Below are 12,861 nucleotides of genomic sequence, written 5' to 3'. Positions count from 1 at the left end.
AAAGCATCACCTGGACAGTGGTGATCCTGCCTCTTCCATATGCCTCATGATTACTTAAAAGATTCAGATCCTGACCTCCATGAGCATTCACCCTACGCCATGCAGGTAATGATAAGTCCAGCTTTAGGAGCAAAAATGGCCTAAAGAACGGCACAAAAAGCCCAACGCTGGGTGTTTTTGTGCCTTGCTTTACAGAGAGGCCCAGACTTAGGATCCATTCATGTTGAAGGTCACTCCATGTTTGTCAGTGATCGCAAGAGTCAGCTGAGATGGCCGCAGTGGCAACCTGAAATCTCTAGTCGCGGTACCTGATTCCATTCCCACATTTGCTCACACAAAGTTCTGATCCGGAATATCAGTTCTGACCGGCTTCTCTCTAAATACACCCTCTGATTCTTTACTTGGTTGCCCCTTTCAGGCCCCCATCTAGGATGACTGAGGAGACCTTCCTATGTGAACACCCACCCAGGACCCCACTGCTTGCCTCAGCTGCTAGTGCCCAAATCTCAAACATAACCTTAAGTGGACAAACACATACCTTCATCCACTCAGCAGGCTGCATTTCTTCTGGGCTTATTTGCTCCTGGATATGCCATTTGGATGCTGTCTATGACCAGGAAGCAGGCTCTTACCAGACACCAAATCTACCAGCACCTTGATCTTGGACTTCCCAGATTGCAGAACTATAAGAAATAAATGTTGTTTTTAAGCTACCCAGGCTATGGGATTGTTGTTATAGCAGCCCAGAAAGACTAGGACGGATGCTCAAAGCAGAGAAATCAGAAAACTAATCTAATGTGAGGGGAGGGGTAGAATCAGAAGCAAGGAGATTCAACAGTCAATAAAAACACCAAGGCAATGAATTAAGATAATGGCAGTGGGGAAAGGGCAGCCATTTTTTTTTTTTTTTTTTTTTTTTTTTTTTAAGATCCTAGGGATGAGTCTTATGCTTTGAAAGCAGTACCTTTCAGGGTTAGACCTCACCCCTCTCACAGCCTGAATTTGCAATCAGCCTTGCATTCCGAGTTTTGACTTATTCCTGATGTCTTCAGCACCAATCTCTTGCCTCATTGTCTTTGTACACCTCTCTCTCACATTTTGCATTTGACCACTGACACTACTGCTCTGATTCTGACTTCGGACTCTCTCCATCACCATGGTTCATATTTGTCCCCTTGCTTTAACCCAGTTGAGCATCTTCTCCAGAACCCCAGCCTCAGCTCAGCTACCAGAACCAGCATTCTCTTTAGGTTTGTGCTGGTTTCAACACTGGAACTCAGTTCCCTGAGAAACTGATTGGGCTTGAAGGATAAGACTTTAGTAGGGAGGATATGATCCTGGAATTTAGGATCTAGCACTGAGGATTGGTTGAATGGAGCTTCTTTATATAGAAGTAGAAAGGTGAGGAAAAGCCATCACTTTTCACACATAAATTAGACGTGACGATGAGACATTCAAATGGAAATGTCTGACGTGCAATCTGATTTATTGGGTAGTCACTAAGAAGAGAGGTCAGGACAAGAGTCATAGCATACAGACACAGAGGCTGTGCACTGCATAACTCCAAGAGGTGGCATTCACATAGACTAGGATGTCAATGGCACCCGCCAGAGTCGTACAAAGCCACAATCTTGGTCAAAGCAGGGAATTAGTGCATGGAGGAAATAGAGGAAGCCAGGACATAATAAGACTAAGGGGAGAGAGCAAACCAGGAGAAAAGCACAGGGCTAGGATTGCATTTTGGGAAAAATTTAGGTGGCAAAGAGAAACTTTATCAAAGGATATAGAGAAATGAAGTAGTATCATGAGTTAAGGAAGATTTCAAGGAGGAAATAATCAATAATCACAAACACCACAGAAAGGTTGTAGAAAAAGAGGACATAGAAAAGAATTTAAGAGGAAGTATACAGTAGTCCTTCCCTCCCCGTATCTGCAGAAAGATGTACCAAGATCCTTAGTGAATGCCAGAAGCCGCAGACAGTACCAAACCCTACATATATACAATGTTTTTTCCTATACATACATACCTATGATAAAGTTTAACTTACAAATTAGGCACAGTAAGAGATTAACAACAATAACTAATAATAAAATAGAACAAGTATAACAATATACTGTAATAAAAGCGATGTAAATGTGGTCTCTCAGACATACCCAAAATATCTTATTGACTTCTTCTCGTGATGATGTGAGATGATAAAATGCCTATGTGATGAGATGACACAAGCTGAATGACGCAGGCCCTGTGACCTAGCAGTGGGCGGCTCATGCACTTCCAGCTAGTCAGGACGAACATCTGCTTCCAGAGAGTGGTTCCCCATGAGTAACTCCACTGTGGAACGTGAAAGTGCCGATAAGTGGGGACGACTGTAATGTGGTGAAAAGAGGACTGACCAGGAAGTGAGAACTCAAGCCTCCAGTCTTGGCAGGGCATGCCTCAGGCAAGGCTCCTCACATCAATGGAAACTTCTCTGGTCTGTGAGCTGTTACCAATAAAACAATAATCTTTCATTGAATGTTTCTAGGTGCCAGGCACTGCTACAAGCACTTCTGTATAAATGCAGTTATTCCCCAGGACGCCTTTGTTGGAGGTTTCCAGTATTACTCCCATTTTCCAAGTCAAGAAACTGGTGCACCAAAGGAAAGCCTAGAGTGACACAGCCAATAAATGGCAGAGCCAGAATCTGAAAAATGAGATGGCTTGGCCGGCTGTAGGAGGCCCTTCTAGCTCCATCACCTTAATATATACAAAGTAGAAGGTTGCTAGTGACCTTCCAGGATGAGTTCTGAATAGAGGTGAGAGAGAAAAAACACGACCATGAAAGAAAGGATGTGCAGTGAGAAAAAGCAGAGAAAAAAGATTGTGAGTATTAAAAGCAACAGGGTCAAGTAACGATTGTTTCAAGAAAGATGAGCCCTCTGTATAGTGTTGCTTGAGGGAAAGGAACCAATGAAGAGGAAGAGATTGAAAATGCTGGAGACTGAGGAAAATTGACAGAGCAGCATTCCAGAGAAGACAAGTTAGCCTTGAAAAGGGAGAGAGCATCCAAGACGACATAGAGAGACCAGCGTTCAGAGGCAGAGAGTAGGAAAGATAGGAAAACTCACATCTGATGCCCTTGCCTTTAGGAAATAAGGATTAAAAGAAAAATCGACTCAAAGTAGACATAGGCTCTGCTGGAATTTTTTCATATTTTTATTATTATAGAAGTAAAATGTACTCACTGTAGAAAATTTAGGAAAATTGTAGAAAAAGAAACATCACTTAAGCCTAGGAAACAAAAGATGCCACAGCAGTATATTTCCTTCCAGACAACTGGGTTTTTTTTTTCCTCTCCACATATTAATATTAGCAATTCTAGTTATTATTTAGTTTTCATAAGGCTCACATTTAAAGTTCATTTAATATTCTACCAAGTGGATGTGCTATAATATCCTTAACCATCTCCCACATGAGAGCTGCTTCCAGTATTATACTATTTCATAAATAAAGCTGCATATAAAATTTATTTTATATTTAAAATCATTTTCAAAAGATAGAACCCTAAAAATATAACTATTAAGTCAATGACCTCATACAATTGCAAACATCTTTAAGGCTTCAGACACTTCTTATACCATTTTACATTTACTATGTATAAGAATACTCAATTTCCCTGGCAAGCGTTTAGGAAACAAAACAAAACAAAAACAAAAAACTTTGTTAATTTGACACATAAAAAAATAGTTCTTATTATATGACATTTCTTTTACTATTAGTGAGGCTGATGAATTTTTCATATATTTGTTAATTTTTTTTTCTACTTTGTAAAGTGTTTATTTATGTCTTTTGTACATTTATCTTTCGGGTTCATAGTATTTTAAAATTTTAGGAGTTATTTATATAATAAAGATATTAACATGTTCCCACTTTAAGCCTCTTTACTAGATTTTAACTTTGATCATTACTTTTGTAAAATTTATTAATTAAAATACCTTTTCTTGTTATTATAAAAAGTTGTATTCTGAGCTGGGTTCATCAATCTCCCTTTAATCAAATGAATTTCCCCATTTGCTTCTATTCAGTTCCCTTTTGGCTCAAGTTGGTCAGAGTTGGTATCTGTGGGTTACAACAAAGAACTCTAATAAACCCAGCAATAATCAATTAAGGACTGCAATAAAAAGAAGCTGATATATGTTAGCAACCAGAACCATAAAATATCCAGGAATAAATTTACGAGCAAGCATGCTAGACCTCCAGGAAGAAAACTATAAATCTTTGCTGAGGATATAGGAAAAAACCTGAATGGAAGAGGAGCATACCCTTTTCCTAGTGAGAACTGACTGTTATGAAGACATCAATATTCCCCCAAGGGGTTGTGTAAATTCAATGCCATTCCAATGGGATTATTTGGAATATGACAAGTTAGTGCAGATCTTGAAAAACTAATATGTGAGAGCAGCCAGAAACTTTTTGAAAATTACAACCTAATATAAGGCAACAGTTAATATAACACCTTGTTTGTGCTTAGGGCAAAATAGACAGGTAGAGTGGAAGATTCTGGAGATAAACCTGGGTAAATACTTGGGGGGGTAAATATTTTTTTTTTAATAATAAAAGTAGAATTTCAGATCAACTGGGAAAGCGATGGGTTGTTCAATAAATTGTATCTTGGAATATTGGCCTCATGACTTCCAAGATACCACACTCTAGAAGCTTTCCCATACATTATGGGCTGCTCCTTTCTGTCTCATTTACTGGGTTTTCCTTCTCCATCTTTGTGCACCAGAATTTGAACACTGACCCTACCTTTTTCTTTTTTAGATATCCCTTATCTGAAAAATCTGACTTTATTTTTTTTTCAATTCTTATTTTTTTTAGGGGGGGCAGAAGGAGAGAGAATCTTAAGCAGGCTCACACTAGGCATGGAGCCTGACATGGGGCTCAATCTCACATGATCTCACAACCCTGAGATCATGACCTGAGCTGAAATCAAGAGTCGGATGCTTAACTGACTGAGCCACACAGGCACCCTTAAAAATCTGACTTTAAATACCAACTCCCTACCTATGAGTCCTAAATTAGTCTAACCCTTATCTAACTCCTAAACCCTAGTGTCAGGCATAAACTGCCTATTTGACATTCCACTTGTGATATCTAAATTTTAATATTTCTAAGCCAGAGCAAGTTAATTCCCCTTCCACTAACTGCTACCTTCCCCACCCCTATTACTAAACGTATAAACACAGATTATAGCATGGATTATAGCTCCCCTAATATTTCCTATCCATCAAGGTGATCAACTCAAAAACCTGAGTCATCTCTGATTTCTGCTTCTCCTTCAACCTCCAACATTCACTCTACCAGCACATCCATTGGTTCTGCTTAAGAGAGAGAGTAAAAATGAGTGCTTAGGAACACAAGCCCTGAAACCAAGCTATCTGGGTTTGCATCCTGGCTCTACCATTGACCAATTTTGTAACTTTGGGCAACCTATATACACTTGATCAAGATGTTATCTGTAAAACAAGGATAATGCCATTATCTAATTCATAGGGTAACGGTTGGGATTAATGAGTTCTTAAGAGATTAGAACAGTAGCTGATGCATTGTATGTGTTCAATAAATGTCAGTTACTATTATTGTCTCCAAAATATACCTTAAATCTTCCAATTCTCTCCATATTCATGTGTACCTCCTTAGTTCAAGCCACCATCATCCCTTCTAACTCATCTGCTCACACTTTCTCTACCGCCCTACTACAATTTGTTCTCCACGTTCATAGTCACAGGACTCTTTTCAAATATAAGTTGGATCAGATATTCTCCTACTTAATAACTTTGTCTTCTTTTTAACTTTAAAAAAAAAAAGTTTGTTTGTTTGTTTGTTTTGGAGAAAGAGCACAAGCGTGGGGGAAGGGCTGAGGGAGAAGCAGATTCCCAGCTGAGAAGGGAGCCCGACCTGGGCTCCATCCGAGGACCGTGGGATCACGACCTGAGCTGAAGGCAGGCACTTAGCAACTGAGCCACCCAGGCACCTTCCCTATATTCTTTAATGTGGCCTGAAAGTCCCTCCATGAACTAGCCTAATCCAACACTCTGCCTCATCTGGTGATACTCTCTATCTCAGTCACTTTAATCCAGCCATGGAAGGGCTTTCTTCTGCTGTTGCTTGAATACACTAAGGTTGCTCCTGCCTCAGAGCCTTTGCCTGTGCTTGCTTGCTCCTCTGCCTAGAACGCTCTTTTCTTGGGTCTTCCAATGGTTGGATCGTCAACACAAATGTACCATCTTGGAGGAGCTCTTCTTGACCATAGTATCTAACAAAGCTTTATTATTCTCCATCATATTATCCTGTTTTATTTCCTTCATTGCACTTCTAGCTATCTGATATTACCTTATTTATTTTTGTGTTTAATTTTTTGTTGAATCTCTCCTTCATGTAAATGATATGAGAACAGGGACCTAGTCTGGTTTTTTTTGTTTGTTTGTTTGTTTTAAGTTTTACTTACAATGCTTGGAATGGTATTTAGCACTTTGCAGGTGCTTAAGAATTTTATTGATGATTTTTAGTAAATTGGTGAATTACTAAATGAATTTTTAAAAACAGGCCATTGGGTCTTCACCTTACAGCTTATATAAAAATAAATTCCCAACTGATTAATTCTTTAAACATAAAAAATAATATAATGATCATATTAAAGAAAACTACAGGCAAATAGTTTTATGTTCTTGGTGTAGGAATGATCTTTCTCAACAAGAAAAAAAATATTATGAAGCATAAGGAAAATACCAACCAGTTCAGTTGCATAAAAGCTGGAAAACTTAGCATAGTTAAAAACACAATGCACAAAGTTAAATAAATAAAACAGGCTAAGAGAAAGCAAAATATAAAAGGCCTTATAAATGTAGACGCAAAAATCCTCAAAATACTAGCAACCCAAGACCAGCAATATATGAAAAGGCCTATATACCATGACCGAGTGGAATTTACCCTAGGAATACAAGATTGGTTTAACATATCAAAATCATTCATTATAATATGCCATATTAGGAAAATAAAAAGCAAAAGACATATATTCAACTCGTCAAACATAGAAAAGCATTTGACAAAATTCTACATATATTCATGATCTTAGAAAAAACAAAATATATTAACAAACTTGGAATAGAAGGAAATTTCCTCAACCTGACAAAAGGGCCTCTCCAAAAAATCTACAGCAAAATCATTCTTTATGGTGAAAGACTGAATACTTTGTCCTATGATGAGGAATAAGACAAAACAGTGCCTACGTTCACTTCTGTTCAGCCCAGTACTGGAGGTTCTAGCCAGTTAAGTCAGGCAAACAAAATAAATCAAAGGCATCCAGATTGAAAAACAAGTAAAATTACCTTTATCGTAGCTGAAACATTCTTGTATACAGAAATTCCTAAGGAATCCACTGAAAGACCAATAAACAAAAAAAGTTCAGCAAAGTTGCAGGACACAAGATCAATATACAAAAACCAATTTATGTCTATACACTAGCAATGAACTATCCCAAAATAAAATTGCCCTTGGCAACCACTAATCTACTTTCTGTCTCTATGGATTTGCCTATTCTGGACATTTCATATACATGGAATTATACTATATGTGGCCTTTTGTGACTGACTTCTTTGACTTGGCATGTGTTCAAGGTTCTTCCATCTTGTAGCATGAATCAGTTCTTCATTCCTGTTTATTGCTGAGTAATATTCCATTGTATGCATATAGCACATTTTGTTTAACAGTTCATGAGTTGATAGTCATTTGGGTTTTTTCCCCTGCGTTTTGGCTATTATGAATGATGTTGTTATGAACATTCATGTACAAGTTTTTGTGTGAACATACATTTTCAACTCTTTTGTGTTGAACATCCTAAGTGGACTTTCTGAGTGATGTGATAACCTGATATTTAACTTTGTCGAGAACTGCCAAACTGTTTTTCAAAGCAGCTGCACCATTTTGCATTTTTACCAGCAGTGTGTGAGGTTTCTGATTTCTCTACATCCTCACCAAAACCTGTTAATACCTTTTTTATTGTAGTTATCTTAGTGGGTGTGACATGCTATCTCATTGTGGTTTTAATTACATTTCCTAATGGCTAATGGTGTTGGGCACCTTTTCATGTGCTTATTGGTCATTTAAATATCTTCTTTGAAGAAATGTCTATTCAGATCCTTTGTCCATTTTTAGGTTGTCTTTTTTTTTTTTTAAGATTTTATTTATTTATTTGTCAGAGACAGAGAGAAAGAGCATAAGCAGGGGCAGAGGGAGAGGGAGAAGTAGGCTCCCAGCTGAGCAAGAAGCCTGATGCAGGACTCCATCCCAGGACCCTGGGATATGACCTGAGCCAAAGGCGGAGGCCAACCAACTGAGCCACCCAGACGTCCCTAAGTTGTCTTTTCTGTTGTTTTGAGTTCATTATATATTTTATCGATATGTAATCTGCTAACATTTCTCTCCCTTTCCCTAAATTGTCTTTCCACTTTCTTTTTTATTCTCCTGATAAAGAGCTTCATTTATCTGATATGATAGTTAATTTTTTTTACTGTTTTTTTTTTTTTAATTCGAGTATAATTAACATACAGTGTTATATTAGTTTTGGGTGTAACTTTTCACTTTCTTGATGGTGTCCTTTGAAGCACAGAAATTTTTAATTTTGATTAAATCCAATTGATAGATTTTTCTTTGGCAGCTTCTGCTTTTGGTGTGGTATCTAAGAAACCATCACTTAATCCAACACCACAAAGATTTGTTCCTATGTTTTCTTCTGAGAGTTTTTGCTCTTATATTTGGATCTATAACCCATTTCAAGTTGATTTTTGTGCATGATGTGATGTAGGGGGTCTTTTTTTTTCTTTTTTCTTTTTTTCTTTTTGCATGTGGATACCTGGTTGTCTAAGCACCTTTTGTTGAAAAGACTATTCTTTTCCCACTGAAGTGCCTTGGCACTCTTGTTGGGGAAAAAAAAAAAAACACCTCTGCTTTTAAAAATACAATATTTTGTTTTAATAAAAAGTGGTAGGATAACAAATGGGTGTGCTTTGCCCTCTTGGTGACTTCTGACATTCAGTTGAATAGTTGTCACAAGTGTCATCAACATTTGCAGTGGTTTTCATCTAGAGAAACCACCAATCCTACAATTCATCTAACTAAAAATGGGATTTTAAATGCGACTCTGTCTCAGCTTCGACAAGGGCTCCAAGGCAATAGGTGCCTTTGTGCAAATTAGCAAAAAAGCAACCCCACTGGGTAGGTGAATTACAAGAAAGTGCCCCTTTTGGCACCCTGTGTTTTTAGAGGAGCAAGGGCTGGAATTCAGCATTCACTCATCCCCTTAGCTTGATATCTTTATGTAGGCTACAAGCTGCGTAATCATCTGCAATCGTCTTGGGTTTCATCTACAGCAACTTTCCAAAGTGAGTTTCAAGGCCATCTAAGCAGGACTTACAAAGAGTTGGCAGAAACTACTAACTCTACCCTAAAAAAAGAGGTTGGAGAGACCAAGAAAAAAAACATCTTTGGAGAGAGTTGTGTTGAGACTCTAACTCCCTTAAAGGTCAGGTAGGGTGGGAGATACTTCTTCACCTCAAAAGTAAGAAGGTCCTTTCTGGGACCACCTAGAAAGTATCCCATTCCCTAGGAAATGGGAACTGAGTGACTGACACAGCCTGAAAAAAATATGTACCAGCGCAAGCCTCCTTCAGCCACCGAGTAGAGGGGAATCAATAGTTAGTAAAAGTGACATCAGATCAGTTGCATGGAGCAGATGAAGCAACGAATGAGCGAGTCAGGCCAAGGATCTGCCCAGAAGGAGTACCTGGAAAGGTGAGGAGACGAGCATAAAGAGGTACACGTTTTCTGCTGATACTCAAGAGCTAATGGAAGCGTTAGAAAGGACCACCTGGAAGAGATGTGTCTCTGTTTCTCAAAAGCCCTTCCAAGTAAGAGATCTCTGAAGATTTGGAAGTCAAAGAAAGAAAATCCATAGATGTGCTCGTGAGAGAAAAAGTCAGGCTTAACCATTCACCAGTTCTGAAAAGGGTCAACACCAGCTCAGGAGGGTATCAAGGAAACCTTTACCTATTTCTTTATCCTGTGTTTTCTTCCTCACTCACATCTCAACCCTAGAAGGGTCAGAAGTCACAGTGAGTGGCAGAAAAGAAAAGGCAGAATAAAGAGAGAAGTCAACTTCTTCCCATTTCCTACTGGCGGCTCCAAATTCCTAAGTGTCTTTTCCTAAAGACACTTAACTTCAAATCAAAGTTTTAACTATTACACGGGACGAGGCATTAATTACTAACGAAAGTCTCGCTTGTGGTTAAAAGTGTCCAAAAGACATCTTGTTAGCTAAGAATGTTCATATAAATACATATTTATAATTGTCCGTTACCTTCGGCCCCTCCCCCAAAGGAAAGGGAAAACGAGTTTCAGAGAGTGGGTTTGAACAGGCAGCATGGGAGGAGGGAGAAGTAAAATGGTATTCATGTGCGCTCTAACAGTGCCACTCACTCAACGTATTCATTCCTGAACTATCAAAATCCATAAACTACCACATGAAAAGGAGCCATGTCTCTTTAAATCAGATAATGTCGTTTCAAAAATCTCTGAAAAAAAACGACTTTGATTCAATTTGAACAATACTTTAAGTAGTTCCTTAAAGAAATAACTGTACTGTAATTTGGTCATTGATAGCTTTAACGTGATTTAAACACGGCTTCACTTTTTTGTCTTAATACGCTTCCACCCACTGCATCCTGCTCTGTGTTGTTTTGATGATCCTGTCACTTAGGGTTCTTTGAGCTCAGTTTTTAAGGAGTCAACAATGAATGAAATGAACTCAGCACTGGGATCCATTTTCAAGAATTCTCCACACAGTTTGAAACCACCCTATATAATTCCATCATACTGGCTTATAACATGAATAGGAACAAAAAAGCTAATCATGACATAGAAGCAACTTCATGTCAAATAATATCCATGAATGAGCTAATTTAGTAAACTCTGAATTTACTTAGCCTGTTTGAACATCCATAAAGAGGACTTAGCAACAACAGTCTTTCCATATGCCAGGTGAAACCCTCAGAGGGAATAGGCCTCAGTTTAATAATGAAAGAGAAGGGAAAGGGCTGATAATTATTCTGTCTAAACAGTGTTTTGCGGCCTAACATTGATTGTGTCTTGAAATCTCCTTTGGGAATGGAGCAGGCAGCTTTTCCTTTGCTTTCACAAACCTCATGCAAATTATTTAAACATTTTTGCAATTATTTTCCTGAAACTGAGTTTTGGCCCAAAGCCTAGAAACACTGAAGAGTGACATCACACTGCACCCAGAGATTTGGGTTCCAAACAATTCTCTGGGGATTCTTACAATGAACTGTTTTGGAGGCCGATTTCCATATCACCATGTAAACATGGGTGTCTATTGGTACTTCTGCCTTTACAGAGTCTCCAGATAAGGACACCATAAGTAAGCAAATGTTTGGGCAATTTAATTCTAGTTATCTTGCGATAACTCGACTGTATGTGCAGTTTCTTTTAATGTCCTTTCTAACTATCTGTGTGAAAAAATATTTCTGTTGGCACTTTCTTAAATCCTTGATGTGTCTATGACTCCCCTTTTAAATGTTAACCACAGAAAGAAGCCCACTCCCCCTTTTCTCTATCCCAGACCTTAAATCTGGTTATTCATAAGGATAATTTTATAATTAATGCAGATGACTGGCCTAAAAATGATGACCCTCTTTTGTACTATTACTTCATGCTGAGGACAAAGAGGATACAGGAAAATTACTCCTTGGCCCAGGAAGTTTATTAAAATGCTAAATGAAGGTCTGGCGGCAGCTCAAAGAACTTTAAATAACCTTGTGGTGGAAAACCTCCAAAACCTCTTTTTACCGTCAGCTTAAACTAGGCTGGCTGTGACAAAGAGTAAGAAAATAAGTAGTTTCAAGAGTGCAAAAACACATCTATTTTTAAAAGGTAGGTTCATCCAATGGTTGTGGGCAACTGTGACACAGCCTTCTGAGGAATGATGACGCTAGTTTACCGTACTGCGGTTTTGCAGGGCTCACAACCAGGCCTGGGCAGACTCCACGTGTCAGTCATGAACGAAGTAATGCAGAAGGACGTGTAATTACGTCGTGGTCAGTGCAGCGTTCTCTCTTGGTAGTCAGTGCAAAACATGCCACAAACACTCCGTGAATAATGTTCTTGTGGCTGAAATTCCATGGAATGAAAGCATGACGTTCCATGAAGTAGAACGACAAAGGCTACTCCAACGAATTCCACTCTAGTAGCTGGGGCTCTAACTTCACGTGTTCTTTGGGTTCTGCGTCGCTGAGCTGGATCCTTCAAACATGCAGCAAGTTGCGGACCATCTAAAGATCAGAGACTGCAGGGCAAACTCATTGAGCCATGGTAGCTGCAAATCAGTACTGGGCCATCTGAAAACTGTATTCGAATTTTCAAAAAACCCATAGGGATCAAAACACCACATACAAATTGAACAGGAAGAGAAGCTGACTTTTTGATGTGGTCCCAGGGAGAACAAAAGAGGTAAGTCTCCACAGCTTCCAAAGAGATGACAATGATGGCGAGAAGGCATGTTTTCCTCAGAGCCTTCATATGGAGTACTGTGCCCTTTCTTTCTAGTGTGACTTCAACCTCAACGAATGGAGCTTGTCTCCCATGGCCTTGTTCTGAACCCATGAAGCTGTCCTTAATGGGAATCCCTGGGCTCCATCTGTAGTTGTTCTGTCAACCTCTTCCCTACAGCCAAGCTCCCAAACCCATCATTAGTCAGGAACAACTTAAGGTAAGTGAGCCTGGAATTCAGTGTCGTGCTGCTGGCCAGT

General features: G+C 38.9%; 1 protein-coding gene across 7 annotated transcripts in view; it reads right to left on the bottom strand.

Annotated features, from left to right (window-relative positions):
* The window catches only part of ATG10 (autophagy related 10), a 450,669-nt gene that overhangs the window by 300,587 nt on the left and 137,221 nt on the right, over positions 1 to 12,861 (bottom strand). For 2 of the 7 annotated variants that reach the window (XM_057307388.1, XM_057307384.1), the window contains exons 2-5: positions 7,372 to 7,421; positions 3,976 to 4,099; positions 2,155 to 2,483; positions 539 to 683 (exon numbers count right to left, since the gene is read on the bottom strand). Coding sequence is in view for 6 of the 7 variants with exons in the window: in XM_057307384.1 (XP_057163367.1) it covers positions 539 to 562 (24 nt within the window). In the remaining variant the exon portion in view is untranslated. Of the gene's footprint in view, positions 1 to 538; positions 684 to 2,154; positions 2,484 to 3,975; positions 4,100 to 5,292; positions 5,365 to 7,371; positions 7,428 to 12,861 lie in introns of those variants that run through there. The other 5 variants (XM_057307382.1, XM_057307381.1, XM_057307385.1 and 2 more) reach the window with 4 other exon arrangements.

This window comes from Ursus arctos, unplaced genomic scaffold (genome assembly GCF_023065955.2).
Source record: "Ursus arctos isolate Adak ecotype North America unplaced genomic scaffold, UrsArc2.0 scaffold_5, whole genome shotgun sequence".
Lineage (NCBI taxonomy): Eukaryota > Metazoa > Chordata > Mammalia > Carnivora > Ursidae > Ursus > Ursus arctos.
The sequence above is the reverse complement of the archived record's forward strand: the minus strand, read 5'-3'. Positions and strand labels throughout refer to the sequence as shown.